Source organism: Abrus precatorius, unplaced genomic scaffold (genome assembly GCF_003935025.1).
Source record: "Abrus precatorius isolate BTA unplaced genomic scaffold, Abrus_2018 Scaffold10, whole genome shotgun sequence".
In the NCBI taxonomy this organism is placed as follows: domain Eukaryota; kingdom Viridiplantae; phylum Streptophyta; class Magnoliopsida; order Fabales; family Fabaceae; genus Abrus; species Abrus precatorius.
The window spans coordinates 22,919,253-22,934,370 of record NW_020874292.1 but is presented as its reverse complement, the minus strand read 5'-3'; the positions used below and the strand labels follow the sequence as shown (position 1 = coordinate 22,934,370).

Below are 15,118 nucleotides of genomic sequence, written 5' to 3'. Positions count from 1 at the left end.
TTAATGCTTAAACACCTTCAAAAACATTTATAAATAATAAAAAAGCAGCTTGTATAAATTTTAAATCACTATACGTACACAATAAATCATGTTTCAAAGCAAAGGGCTTGATATTGCTAGGATAGGATCACAGGCTCCTAATTAAAGTTCTACTCATGAAATAGTAATCATGTTCGGTGGGTGAAAACCACTTTTATTTGGACTAAGCACTAAATCAAAGATAAAATAAGAACGAATAGTTGGATACATGATTTCAGATTTTTCATATAAGAGAAATTAAGACTATAATGAGAACTAAGAAAGGAATTCTTTCCTTACAAGTCCAATAGGTAGAAAATAAAACAATTTAACGGGAGTAGTGAAACTCAAGTCTAGCTTCACACTTCCAGTAGCTAGAGTTCCCGCGATTAATTTTGAACGCTCATCAAGCAAGATTGGCTCCTATAAAAAAATTATAACTCCATTTCTCCAACGATTATTTAATATCCAAATGGATTTGGACTTATGATGAGTATTATGCCTAACGAAACTCATCATATGTCAAACTCTTACAAACCAAGATTGAGCAAAGGCTTGTCTAACGTAGCTTTTGTTCAAACTAACGAAACCATGGTTTGGAGCTTCCTAACGGAAATCCAAAGATGCTGATAATATTAATCAGCAAATCACATGATTTTGTCTGTTCACACGAAAGCTTGTGCAAGATCATGGCTTGTTCGGGTCACTCTCAATTTCCTTAGCCAATTCTCTTGTCAGCTTATCAGCACGATCATCATGTCCACCAGCAAATGTATAGACCCGAAATGCGAATTGGAAAGCCCTCCAAAGCAACTTAGCATATTCTTTTCTTTTTACATCACTAATAGCATCATTGCGCCTCTCCTGCATTGAGTTTATGCAAATGCAAATAAAGTCAATCCTTCTAAATGATACTAAGGTGGTTTGATCAAAAGTGTTTGTGTTACCTTTAGTGCTAACTCCATACAATTGGAGGAAACATCCACCATTGCTTCTTTGATTTTTATAAGGATGTCGAAGTTGAATTCAATGTTGTGGCCTTCAAATTTCTTTGATTCTTCATCTTTGGTTCGCTCCAAAGCATCTAATTCTGTTTTTATCTGTATGTTGATCTTAGGGGTTATAAATGAATGTACAATTGTAAATGCATACATATAAGAAAACAGGCATCATTAAGCGGATAATAAATTTGAAGATTTTGAATCACCTTACTGAAATAACGTTCAATTTTTTCAAGGAGTTGGCCCACAGGAGTCACTATATTCCAATTTTGAAGCTCAGTAAGTATTGAATCCAACCTATGGTAGAGTGCTGCTGCCATTCTTATGGCCTCTAACTTCTTCGAGGGGAAACCTTCGAACCGGGATAGCACCTATACAGCAATAGAATTTTTGTGTCATGATATTGAAAGAACTAAAATATAATAGATGGTATTGCAATAATTCAAATGGACTCGAATCAAGTTTCTAAAAAATTTTACCTGTGATTCATCAGTTAGATTCTCAAGAACAGATTCAACATCCTCGTGGAACTTGATCAATTCTGTCATTTCGTTTGTCTTGAAATTGGTAATAGCAAATCTCAGTTCTATAATATGTTTTGTGTACCTTTGAACATCTTCTTCTATTCGTTGAAAGTAAGATGATCTAGTAAAAGAAATCAAGGAAATAAAACATAATAACATGAAGTTGTGAGACATTTGGTTTCAAGAGACTTAAGAGCTAACTAATTAACCAAAAGCATACCTTTTTGTCATCTCTGCTAGAGCATCAGCCATTCCTTGTTTTCCTCCAGTGTTTCCTGCTCTAATTTCGCTGCTTCTCCCGCTGGATGATTTACCTTTGAGGCTAGATCCTTCCACTTTTCCCTTGAGAGTTCGATACAGATTGCCTAATTGTGTTGACCTTTTCAGTTTGGTAGTTGCCTTAGGCCGCAAGGATCTCCCTACTCCAGGTGGAGGTGGTGGTGGAGCAGTAGCTGCGTTTTCACGTGGTGTTGGTGGTGGAGGTGCTGGAACTGATCCACCTTTGAAGGGCACTGGTGGGGGAGGTGGTGATGGACTTGAGCCCAAAGGCAATGGTGCCACAGGTGGTGTTAGCACTGGTAATGGGACAGTGTGTAGTGTGGGAAGGGGTGGAGGTGGAGGGGGAGGTGGAGGTGGTGGAGTTGGTATTAATGGGGGTGAAGGTGATGATGCTGCTGATCCTAGTGCTTTCTGCTGCAGGCTAGGCGTTTCTAATGGTTTGGGAGATAGTGATATTTCCACTTCACCCATTGCTTGAGGTTTATTATATGTTATTCCATGATCCCTTCTGGTCCTATCTGATAATGATTCCCCAGTTGTGTCCAAGTCAAAAACTACATCTTGTGATGTGTCCTTTACAGGATATCTAGATTTGTGATCCATTTCCATGCTTAAGGTTGGTTCCTTCTCTATCTTATTGTTATAGTTTTGCATGTGTGCTGGTGACATATGGAAAGATAAGTGCTTTAAATCAATTGGGTTCAGCTTTCCCACAGCTTGAATTCTGAGAGACGAAAGTGGGGAGGTGGTAATTGAAGATCTTTGGTTCATTGGTTCTGGAAGGACAGATTTCGGTGTGAGAGGGGAACATTTGCTATCTGGAAAGGAGGAGTTGGATATATCTGCTCCAAAGGAGCTATGTGTTGGGCTAAATTCTTTTTTTGGGTCATCTTCTTCCATTATATCAAACTTCTCACTTGCAATATCAATCAAACAATCAAGTGTCGCCAACATAGTTTCACCTGCAAAACAAATTAAATAACAGTTAACTCATTCTATAAAAAAAAACAAATAAGTTAATTGATAGAATTTCTAAAATCTGATTATTTATTTGATTAGTAAAATGAGATTATTAATCGCATACCCAGTTGCGGCATTTTGATGTTATCTTTACAAGATGGTAACTCATAATTGTGTTTTTCCACACCATCATTGTTCATCATCCAAAACTCTCCAAGAGACTTTAAAGCCTCACAGAAGTAGGCCAGACCCTAGCAGAAAACTTGCTACATTTAGTATTTCAGGATACAAATTTCTGGGGTAATCATAATTAGGACAGTTTTGAGTGCGACATGTCGAAACCTGATCTATAGACTTGGCCTTAATATCTGACATTCTTTGTCTTGATATGATCCCCGGGTAAAGTCTTTGCATATCTTCCAGGGTTGTAATAACCATCTGCAACATGACATGAAAAACAAAGATTAAAAGGAGGCAAAGACAATTATTTTATTTAATAGAAAGGAGTCATAAAGTACCTCATGTAAGGAAGCAGAACTATTAAGAGGGGCAAGGTCCATGATGTCCCTGAAGACAAATATCTTCTTATAGACCTTCATCATTAAAATCAATTGGTCCGCACCAACAAATGACCATTCAATTGACTCTCCCTTCCCTTCATTCAGAACCTTAGAAGGCTTATTAGGCATGGTTGAGCTTTTCATTGGCTGCACATATGATTAACTTTGAGAAAGTTGCCTGTATATAAAATCTGAAATATTTCGGTGCATCATGTACACCATATACCCCTTCCAAAACGGTTACATAAGCCATTAATTTTTCTAATATTTTATCTGGTAAAGGTTCTCTAAATGTTTTTACTGATTAGATCTTTCTAAAGAAAATTTGATGAATTAATGAAAAGTATAATGACAACACATATTTCCAATATTAAGTGAAATTGAAGCATGGACATACCATGTCGAGAAAAATAACAATGTCAAAACACACGAAATTGCTTTGTCAAAAGGATTTAGAGTGTCTTCAATTGCTTGAATTGCAACCTCGGGTTCATATAGATGTTGAAACAAGAAAGGTCAGAATCTTACCTCCCAAGCACATGACTTTCGTCCAAAGAGCATTGGCTTCAAACCGCATAATCTCACAGTAGACATAATTGATTTGCTTATATTGACTTGATACTATGGAATAAAAGAAAATTTCTGATGTGCCAACCACAACTTCATAAAACACGTATAAGCATGCTGAAATGTTCAGCTCAAAGTGAAACCCACAAAAGATATTAAAATTTAAAAGACAAAAGTCTATACAATAATTTACAAGAGAATTCAAGCCTTTGGAGAAACTAAAAGAAATTCAGAAATGAATATTCAAATTGGGATGATGATAGAAAATTCAAGACATGCATGCAATTAGGGAGGTAGACCTTATGGTGGGGCAACAAAATAAATTATGTGGATTGCAATGGAAATTTCGCAAGAGAGAGCTGATAGGAATTGAGAACAACTAATTATGGAGAACTTCTGTAGTTTTATTACACCACTCACTCTCCATATATTATAAGGTGATATATTATAAGGTGTATTTATAACAAAATGAATAAATGATGTTAAATAATAAAATAACTTATTATGTTTAGCTCTAAAACAGAATTGATAACAGTGCAGAGTGTATGCATGTGTTGTAACTAATTTTCTATAACATGTTGCGGAGGAAGAGCTCGTCGCTAACAATAAGAGAATATTGAACAACTTCTTCCCTTTGAGATGCGGTTGCTTGAAGGACATGTCTCTAAAGATTTTCTATATTTAATTAACTTAATTTTATGTTCAGTTCACTTCTAACAAACTACTTAACGTTACATAAAGTTGCCGAATTTAGCAAACTACGCCACTCTCTCTTATTCTTCATGTAGTTCAAACTTATTGTGAACTACTGCTTACCACCTTTACTTTTGTATATAGGATTTATTTATTTAATCGCTTCACAAGAAGTAATAAATTTAATTTTTCTAATAATATTAAATTATTTATAATTTATATTTTTTATATTATTGAAAATTCATGCTCTTGACTTCTTTATATAATTAATTAACACATTTCTACTTAAAGAACATTTTGTAAAAAAAATAATACAGTAGAAATTTTTTAAAATATTATAAAATGATCAAGCCTCAACTAATCGTAATCCAATGTCTAAAAATTTTCCAGTAACTAAAAATAACAATTGCAATTGGGTTCAAATTCAAGCCTGAATTAATAATAATCCAATGATAAATTCTTATTGAAAAAATGGACAGTTTACCTTCCTCTCCAGTGCAATGGAGATCACCAGATTAGGCGGTGAGCCTTCATGATCATCAATTGACCCAATTGTTTATTTAATCTGTCCCCACATGTATCGATGTGGGACTAGGGATACAAACTTGTTTAAAGTAAGTTTCTCATATTCTTATTACCTCCTTGAATTGTTGAATCTCTGGCAATTCATCTCCATATCCATTAACAGGGAAGCGCTCTTCTTCTCAAAGCAGCTTGAATCAGGAGAGAAGCTTTGGACGTGTAAGTTTGGGTTCTTCCAATTTGTAGTATTTTTTATCAATCCTTTCTTCTTTTCTCTTTTACCCATTAAACATTTTCCTCTAAACTTCTAAACATAGCCTTCGTGGCAATATAAACCAACAACGAAATCAAAAGAGAAAAACAATTAACAGTTCTTAACATAACAATAAAGCTATAATAGTTTCATAAGTTACATCAGAGAAACAAAGAATGCTAGCATATATAAAGCCACACAACCTATTCAAGTTCAACCTTTATTTTTATGCAACAAAACTTTTGACAACTTATTTTCACCTACAACTTTCAACCTGAATTTGGCACTGGCCATTCTTCTTGAGGATAAAGAATGTATCGATATACAACCGTGAAACAAAAGAATATATTTGAAGTCTGAATACATCCAATGACTTACACTTTATATAAAACAAAACAATTCATTTCACTTTAATCAACGGTTATTTAAATACACTTTACCATGTAGAATCACCGTGTATTGTATCTTATAATAGCTGCGCCTGCATCCACATAGAACTCACAAGTCTTGCTAAATTCCCCTTACCTTCACAGAACTGATTCTGTTTACTGGTTGAGTCTTATTCTTGTCACTTTTAGCAGAGATCCTTGCTGTTTTACCTTCAATTTGGTCTTTCCTGGGCACAGCTCGAGCAAGACCAGAGGATGCAGTTCTTTCAGCAATTCTCCTCTGGCGTTCACTTGCCAACTCTTCCATCTTCTTCCTAATCTCATCTTCCTGTTTACCATCATCATACATGTCATTAAGAGTTATGACCTACCACTGTAGGTGCACAATGCATCTTCAAGATATAACAGCACGACTAAAAATTGAAAATTCACTATACCTGTTCCCTTTTGCTCTTGTGAACTATAGGCCTACTTGGTAGTGATGGCTTTCTGGTCCTAGACATGATTTCAGACTTGCCCCTTCCAAAGGATCCACGCAAGGCCTTTGATTTTTCTTCTTTTTCACAACTTCTTGTTCCTGAAACTTTGCTTTTGGTCACATTGGTTTTCTTAGGACTAACAGGAAGGTTGTTATTCACATTGTCATGTGCATCATCAATAGAGGATATTCTTTCAGTTCCTGAGAAAGAGAAGTCAATTTCATAGTCCATTGTCCGTGAGGCCTCTACAAAATCCAATCCAGAATCGCGTTGTAGAACTACAAAGAGATCATTTGGCTCCTGGTTCTTTGATAATGCATGTTTCTCATTAAAAGCAGCTGTGTGACTTTCAAGCTTGTTGGCAGCAGTTAGATCTGCAACCATACTTATGTCCGTCTTCCATTGTGAATCAGAAAGATTGTTATCTACCAATTGACCCTGTATCATGAAGGAATCATCAATGAGAGTTCCTTCATTTCTTTTGTCAGCATGGGAGCAACCATGTACTGATGCTAAAGTGTAATCACCATCAAACATTGTAGGCACAATTGGAGGGCTCCTCGTCTTTTCCAAATTATCAACAATAAACCAATCTTCTGATGATCTGCCCTTTGTTTCCAATGAATCAGCAACAAAAGTAGATAAAGGATCACCAAGTTCATTAACTAGTTCTTTTGATCTAAGTGATAACAGCATTTCTTCACCCATATTATCCCTGCTCTTTGTAACTGGACCACAGTTGTCTACATACTCATCCATCTTGTATCTGTCTTCATTTCGGCCATCTCTATGAGTCACAATAAAAGAGTCATTCTGAACTTTAGGATTCTTCAGAACTTTGAAATTCAAGTTTGGAGATGAACTAGCATCATATGGCATTTTTATTTCAGATTTTCTCACCACAAAATGTTCATCCTGGACATCAATTGGCCGCATCATTTCTGGTCCATCAGTTGCAGTCCCCTCATCTATCTTTAAAAGGTTCTGGAATGCATCCCAGTTGTCATTTTTATTTCCTCCTTCCGATGTATCACTCAAGTTTTCAGGGAGATCCTCATCAGTTGTTTCACTAGATTTAGTTATGTTGCCCCGGGCCACTGCTTTTTTTCCATTAGCACGTTTTTCAACTTTGTGGACCTTCTGCAAAGATTCAAGTGCTACACCAACCTTCTGTTTAATGGTTTCTTCATCAATGACATAATCATCTTCTAATGATTCATCAGAGACTCCACTGTCATTTCCATTTCTCCTTTTTGGAGTGATGTAGTTGATGTTACGAATCACAACTGTTCCTGATGACTTTCTTCTGTGCTTTTTCCTCTTCACATCATCCTTGGACGAATGATTGGAGTCCTTCTGTTCATCTGAATCAGATTCACTCCTAGAATCAGGGTCACTGGACTCTGTCTGCTGGTCTTCATATTCTCCTGGTCCTTTCTTATAAAGAGATTTTTCCTTTTTGGTTGCTGAAGGTTTCTGATTCACTCCCAGGTCAGAAGACCATTGCATATTTCTTAGAATGTAAGGAGGAACAGGCTGCATATTGTTCAAAGGATATCCTTGGTATGAAGGCATTTGTGGAATAGGATTCTGAAGATTATACATATATGGAGGTATGTTGTATGGCCAGGGCATTGGCATATGAGCATTTGCTGCATGAGAAGGGTTCTGATCTGGTGTAGACAAGTTTGCCTCTGCACATCACATGCCTTGATATTAAATAACCATTGAAAAGCTTATAAAAGCAAACACTGATAAATATACTCTCTTTAATACGACGTAGTAATATTAAATCCAACAGACATCATTATGCTGCAAGACCACAATCATTAAATTTTGATGTTTTTAGTGAATGAAGAGTTGCATCCAAACTTAGAGCATTCTTTCAGTCAACTAGAGTTTAAGAATATAAAAACACATTAATTGGCAATCATCTAACAGCTTAAACATTAAAATGAAAGCAGTGCCTTCACATTAACTAAATACTGAACAGCAAGGCTAGCAAGTCTTACATATGTTAAGAATTTTTCTGATTTCAATCACCCTAGACTTGAAAATCTACAAAATTATTCTCATCATTTATTTTCTTTGTCCTCTTTCTTCCCATTTTTTTATATCCCTCACATTAACAGATTTGAGTCTTTCAAGCAATTATTTAGCCATTTAACAGGTTGATTTAGGCTAAAATTGTAGATAGTGGATCAAAGCACAATTTGCAGATGAAAATAAAGAAATAGAAATACAAAACTAAATATGTTTCTTGCTTAACCCATGAAAAGATAACAAACAAGAAAAAAGAAGCATAGAATAGCATACATTGGTTAGTTGAATTGTTTATAATAATTTTCAAATATAAAATTCAGAGGTTTGATCAGAATAAGTTAAAGGAAAAAGAGGAAAAGGGTAAAATAATACCTTCTTTTTGGTTTAAAGTAGCAGAATTTGATGTTTCCAGAAATATGTTTTCATCACTAGAAGGAATACTGTCCTTAGAGCTATTACTTTTGTTGCTCTGATCATGGGTGGTTATATCATTTGCTAGTATAATTCCTGATGTTCCACACAATGAGAGTGCTTGCGGTAAACTTGACTGCATAGCAGCTACTTCTTTTATCCAAAGATCATCTGCATGCTTTTTCTTCCATAATTCCTTAAAATTAATGCAGGCTTCCCTACGTACATTGAATGTCAAGAGTTAGATTGGTTTAAAAACTGAAGTTTTTATGTCAACGAGGCAACATCCACAAAGCCACAACTACAAGATACAAGTTTTAGAATGACGCAGCAGATATCACTGTAAGAAGCAATTATGTTGTATGGAAGTTTCCTCCTAATCTGATACGCCAACGTAGGGTGTAGGCCATTAGTAAGCTTGACACCAGGATGACATTCAGAGTTCAAAGGAAACTACAAAATTCACATGAATAGGTTTTCAATTCTCAATGATCCTTAGAAGAAAAAAAGGAATGAGAGAACTGACATCAGAAGGTTGTTGAACCTCCATAGCAAAAAGAGGGATCCCCTTAGACAAGAGAAATTTCACGATCTACAAAGTAGGGTCAATTGTCAAAATAATTTTAAGTCAGGAGAAGCAAGGGAAAGTTTTTTATTTTTGAGGAAAATAAATTTACTTTCTAAAAAGGGAAGAAAGAATAAGCATATAAGAATCATATTTTTTTATGTAAATTTGCAGTCTTTCTGGTCAAATTATATTGACATTATAAGTAAGAATTGACTAATTTTCATTTTACAATTTACAAGTATGAACTTGCAAACTGTATCTTTCCAGTTCATACCTTAAACGCACTGCTCCAAATGTATTTGCAAAGTATATGAGATCATCAATACTGTCAATTTCAAATCCAGCAACTAGGCCACGTGTATAAGCCATTGCTTGCTCTTTCCGTAATAGTGCTATCCGAGACTCCAACAAACGTTGCAGGGAAATCCTTATCATTACAGCAACTGAAAGTGTTAGTAATAGTGTTTAATGAACTAGCCAAAGAAAATGGATTACATTTCAGCAACAGCAATCAGTGAAGGGGTAGAAAGGTACTTTGAGTTTTCCTCTTCTTTATTGTCCACACCTTCAACTTCATCATTTAACTGAAGCAAACATAAAATGTAAATAAAAAAATGAGAGCTCATTTAGTTATAGTGACTTTTTAAAAGAAATTAAATATACCTTTGTAGAATCACTTAACCTCCTTGTGTTGCCATTGGTTTGTGGTGTGGTTCCTAATACACAACAGAATTTTATTAGAAAACTAGCTTCACTTAAAAAAACCCTAGATTATTTGAAGGAATATCATACACAATACTACTACATTTATTCGTAGGCAACAAGCAGTAATAAGCATTCTTTGTTGGAATTAAATTCTAGCACCTAACAGTAAGCAATTCATACAGAAATATCCACAAAACATGATTAAGTTGTAGGTCCTAACAATACCTTCATCCGAATTTGCAATGGAGATTGATAATGCATTAGCTTGATATGAACTTTCAATCTGAAGAATTTCTTTTTCAATGCTCACAAACCTCTCCAGAATGGCTGGTGTGCTGACAAAGCGCACAAATCTTCAAAATACCCCCTCCCCCCCACCCCAAAAAAAAAAAAAAAACAAAACAAAACAAAAAAGAGAGAGAAGACAAAATCAGCTTCATAAAATCTTAAGTTGGATGACCGGGTAAAAATACAGATGAGCCAAGTATTTTTTATCATTTTCACTTATTCCTTCCTCATTTCTCACCTATACCTGGATCCTATCAAACCCCTACCTGTTAGACCATGCAAACTAAATCCATGATTAAATCATGAGTAATCATTCAAAAGCTGGAATTTATTAATCAATCCGTTGGTTTGACACTACTATGTAATTTCATTAAAGAAATTTAAGGGCCGTGAAAAAATTATTAGTAGAGAAAAAAGTGAACCTCCAAAGCAAAGCAATGTATTTGTAGGACTATTTCTCAAATAAGTGTTACCGCACATCCCAAGACATGATCGAAAAGAAAAGACATCGCCTCATTTGCAGTGAAGAGGTATCTCTGATAGCAATCTGAGCAGAAAAATGGTTACCCCTCTTACTAATTATGTGAAAAAGTTCAAAATTCTTTAGAAACCATTCCCATTAAACGCATCATGGTCTTTCATCATCGCGGCTATAGATACAGAAGCTCTATAAATTGGATTGGAAACATGAAAGAATGTTGTTGAAATAAAAGAACAAAAAGAAAAAGTCAAAATTGGCAGAAGTAACTATACACCAAGTGGGAATCACCTCTCAAACGTGGCCTTGGAGAACCAGAATGCACCGTTTGTGGGAGGCAGAAGCTTAATCGAGTATCCACCTTTGGAGATCTCATCCTTCACAAACTTGAGATGAGAAATAAAAGGTTGAAACAACCCAGAAGCTATTTTCTGATGAACACCTCCACAAAAGACTAACAACTCAAATCTGCAAAATTATCAACCAAAGATAAAAAAAGCATAAATTTTTTAGTGTCTAACAATGAAATCACAGCATAGAGCAATCTGGGGTGGTGTAAGTGTAAGTGTAAGTCACCTGGTCCTGGTTGGAGTGAGTTGAAACAGAGCATAATCAAGAATTGCCTTGGAATCCATGCCAATTCAATTGCCAAGCAGAATGTCAGAGCATAATCTTGACAAGAGCGAGATTGTATGTAAGTTAATGCTTGGTGTTGGTGAAGTGAACAAGAACAACGTTAATTTTGTTGCGGTGAAGTAACTGAATGGGTCATGTTATGTGAGAGAGAGGCTAAGCCAGCAGGGACATGCAGCATCGCACATGGAGTGTGAAGTGGGGCATTATTATTATAGGATTTCAACGCCCTGGCCACATGCAATAGCGACAGCTTCTGCTTTGTCATGCGTATCCAACACCTTCCCCTTGTTTATGTGCAATTGCAAACTAATCTTTACTCAAAAAATAGAGGTAAAATGTTAAGGGGTAAGCTTTTGTGTTAATGAAGGCAAGTGAAAGAGTGTCATTATAGGTTACTTTTGCTTATCACTTTCTTCGGCCTTCAAAATTTCTGAGACAAATCCACAGGCAAGTTTCCAAAAGGCTACCATTTGATAAAAGATATTATTGGAAGATATCCCTTCCAAAGGAGGATCATTAATTATTTTATATGTATGGGGTTGGAGAAAGAATATGTTCATTGAAGGAGTATAGTATATGATTAATGGGTTATCTTATTCAAATTTAAAATCCATTTCTCCCTTCAATCATTGGGGTTAGCATTATGATTTAAGGGGACAGCTGATACAGTTGCGATTAAGATATGCTTGATGAGCTAATAAATGAGACGCTTACCAAAGGACCATTGAGAGTAATGGACAACTTTTCATCTTTTCTTGTGAGGAATAGGAAAAAAAAAAAGAAAAAACAAAAATTGAGATATTTTCTACGTAATTCCGTTCTTTGTACTTTATACTTTCTTATTATTTAAATATATGTAAAATCATAAGATATACCAATTGTTTCCAATTAGGAGTAATTGATCAATTGATCATATATTTACTCTTTTGAAGCTTTTATTAAGGAAAAAATTAATAGTTTGTTTTATTTTTGTGATAGAGTGATGCAAAGTGTCTGTTGTTATTACCCGATCATTTCGTATTATATCTTTTATACAGTGAATGTAATTATTGCAGTATCAATTATGGATATTTGGCTTGTTCCCTATCTTACATTTGTGAATAAATACAGAATTTGAGTTTGAATTCAATAATTTCTTATTAATGAGTCGCTGGTTTGATTTAATTTTAAAATTTAAATATTCTCTTCTTACTTACTTTAAAAATTCTATTATAATATAGTTATATTTGTTAAAAATTACCTACAAGATGAAGTATATGCCCTGAGAAAAAATATATTAGTATAGGAAGTTGATTGAAGTAACAAGTAATTCGATATTGTTTAAATAAGATATTAAATTCAAGTTTTTATATATGTAAAAAATTTCTACAGTAATAGATTTATTCATTATATGCAGATGTTCAATTTATGTTATATTTAAATAAAATGTATAATTTTGGATATGTATATAGTTAAGTTAAAAATTTTAAAATAAAAAATAAAATTAAGTAATAATTTGAAATATATTTTAAAATAAACTATATTAATATAAAATATTATCACGTCATATCAAAATATGATATCTAAGTTATAGTTACAATTTATATATAGCTAAATAATTATTAATTCTTAAAATATTAAATAACATTGTATGACATAAAACCCAATTTGAATTGTAACTCAATTCCAATAGAAAATACAATGAATTTTATTTTCATAACCAAATTCCAAACAAAGCAATTTTGTATTATTTGATTGTTGGGGAAAAAAAAATCTTTACTATTGGGAGTATTACTCCACAGAATATGAAAAGTGCATGAAAAAGAGTAAAGTCGTGAGTGTATAAGATGATTTTGTTGAATAAAATACAGAGGTGGATCTGAAGCCAACTATCAAACAGCTGTATTGGTCACTTTAGCTGGAAAAAAGCAACGCTGTGCATGTGTGGGGTTCATTGAGTTGTGCGATTGACAATGAACATGAACAGCTTCTAAAAGAAGACGACAAAATATCTTATGCAAGTTGACGATGCCGTTGATTCAATTGTAATGCCCAAAATATCTTTCCTAAAGACTTATTTTCATAGGGATAGGGTTATTGAAAGCTGCACTTATTGTATCAAACAAAATGTGCAAAACACAATTTTCGCTTTATTAATTCCAACAATTGACACCCTTGGATTTCAAGGAATAAAATTATAATGCCTGCTTTTAATACAAAATACTTGGCGTATATTCCAGAAAATTATACTCACAAATGAAAGGAAATCAGTAAAATGACAATAAAAAAAGTCCCCATGTAATTTTTAAAATGTAATAAGGCTTACAGTGAGAAGATGTTCCCTTCATTGAAGATGAATCACCAATTTTTATTAATATTATGTAATAAAATTCTAGGTTTCTAACAAACAAAAATTTGAACCTTAAAATCAAAATCATGTAATTGTCACGAGTATAGAACAGATAGTCAAAAAGATTTACCAATCGCATTAACTGTAATTACTTTTAACTATCAGTAGGGACCTTTTTTTTTATTTATTTATCAAACAACAATTAGCCAGTATGGGCTTAAATTGTTATTCATGTCTGATAATTAATGCAACGGACATAAACTCAATCCATTTAACAACTGAAACGGGCTTTGTTTAAACTGACATGGGCTTTAATTTTTCAAATTATCCACTTAGTTATTGTTGATCTGTAAATAGCAATCACATGGGCCTTATAACTGGGACTGTGAAAGAGTCCATTTAAAAGCTGGAAACAACGTTGATTAAGAAAAAAAAAAAACTGGAAACAACGTGGACCAAAAACAAAAAACAGCACTGGAAGCTATTATGATCTTTTCAAAAATGGCATTCAAGGAATTTTAATTGCAACGACCAAAAATATGAAGTTAATTGCCGTTGACCCAAACAAAAAACGAAGTTAATTGCTCATCGCCAGAATTAAGCGTCTTCAGTTTGATAAAATCACTCGTGTAAAGATAGAAGTGAAAGAATTGTGTTAAGCTATGTCAGCTGTCTTCAAGCTTTTTGGGTTTAATTTTATCTTCTTTAATCAATAATTATGATTAGTAATTATAATTTTTATAATAGTTGACTCTTTTTTTATGTATTATCAATATAAATTTTTTATATAGTATCAACTAATTAAAAAACACAATAAATAATTTTTATATTGGGATGAAATTAAAAAGTTTAAATCTGATACATAAACCAAAATTAGATTTTAATTGTTTTATTTACTTTATTCTTATATTTCATGTATACTTGTTTGAAATTTACTGGGATTTTTTTACTAGATCTTATGTTTACACCAACACAATAAAATTTACTATTATTTCTGTATTTTGAGATGATTATTTGGATAATAATAGAAACTCTCTTTGCTGCCCTATCATTTTGTTTGGTCTATAGTTTTTCCCAACACCTTTAAAAATAAAAAAGTAACCTTTGCATATATTAGTTAGTAATTACTTGTTAGATGTTAGTTAGTATATTCAATTAGTTTAAACCTTAAAACTTCTCTTAACTTCTTTCTATATATACATGTGTTACTAATTATTCTCAATTTAATAAAATATTTTATTTATTTTACTGTATCTACTTTAATATGGTATCAATAAAAAAATATTCAACTTTTATTTCTCTCTCTCTCTCAACTTTTTTCTTTTTCATTTTCTTTATTTTTCTCATAGCTTACATAATAGTCATTAATAATCTTCATAGTCTATAAACTTTTTTATTATTCAGCTAACTTCAGT

At 33.5% G+C, this 15,118-nt stretch overlaps 2 protein-coding genes across 3 annotated transcripts; both read right to left on the bottom strand.

Moving 5' to 3' along the window:
• Positions 1 to 270: 270 nt before the first annotated feature.
• Positions 271 to 4,560, bottom strand: LOC113852752 (uncharacterized protein At4g04980-like). The gene is made up of 9 exons (XM_027483118.1): positions 3,871 to 4,560; positions 3,301 to 3,489; positions 3,125 to 3,220; positions 2,907 to 3,033; positions 1,764 to 2,784; positions 1,499 to 1,664; positions 1,226 to 1,390; positions 966 to 1,118; positions 271 to 882 (listed from the first exon to the last, which is right to left on the bottom strand). Exons 1-9 carry the CDS (start codon positions 3,934 to 3,936, stop codon positions 706 to 708), a joined length of 2,160 nt encoding a protein of 719 aa, XP_027338919.1. The 5' UTR covers positions 3,937 to 4,560; the 3' UTR covers positions 271 to 705.
• Positions 4,561 to 5,040: 480 nt separating this feature from the next.
• Positions 5,041 to 11,935, bottom strand: LOC113867221 (COP1-interacting protein 7). 2 transcript variants are annotated; one of them, XM_027502375.1, is made up of 9 exons: positions 11,315 to 11,935; positions 11,030 to 11,206; positions 10,198 to 10,325; positions 9,931 to 9,983; positions 9,802 to 9,851; positions 9,542 to 9,694; positions 8,661 to 8,917; positions 6,204 to 7,939; positions 5,041 to 6,094 (listed from the first exon to the last, which is right to left on the bottom strand). In XM_027502375.1, the coding sequence occupies exons 1-9, from the start codon at positions 11,371 to 11,373 to the stop codon at positions 5,888 to 5,890; spliced, it is 2,820 nt and encodes a 939-aa protein (XP_027358176.1). In that variant the 5' UTR covers positions 11,374 to 11,935; the 3' UTR covers positions 5,041 to 5,887. The 2 variants fall into 2 exon arrangements, with proteins under 2 accessions (XP_027358176.1, XP_027358185.1); XM_027502384.1 differs by lacking the exons at positions 11,030 to 11,206; positions 11,315 to 11,935 and having other exon boundaries at positions 5,043 to 6,094; positions 9,542 to 9,710; positions 10,198 to 10,235.
• Positions 11,936 to 15,118: the final 3,183 nt, after the last annotated feature.

Excerpts from the sequence above, each read along its gene's own strand:
- LOC113867221 (XM_027502375.1), bottom strand. The coding sequence starts at position 11,373 with ATGGATTCCAAGGCAATTCTTGATTATGCTCTGTTTCAACTCACTCCA. Across the intron at positions 8,918-9,541 it reads TTTGGAGCAGTGCGTTTAAG|GGAAGCCTGCATTAATTTTA; the intron begins GTATGAACTGGA and ends CAATGTACGTAG. Across the intron at positions 6,095-6,203 it reads ACAAGAGCAAAAGGGAACAG|GAAGATGAGATTAGGAAGAA; the intron begins GTATAGTGAATT and ends GATGGTAAACAG.
- LOC113852752 (XM_027483118.1), bottom strand. The coding sequence starts at position 3,936 with ATGTCTACTGTGAGATTATGCGGTTTGAAGCCAATGCTCTTTGGACGA. Across the intron at positions 3,490-3,870 it reads GAAAGTCATGTGCTTGGGAG|CCAATGAAAAGCTCAACCAT; the intron begins GTAAGATTCTGA and ends TCATATGTGCAG. Across the intron at positions 3,034-3,124 it reads AGGCCAAGTCTATAGATCAG|GGTCTGGCCTACTTCTGTGA; the intron begins GTTTCGACATGT and ends GTTTTCTGCTAG.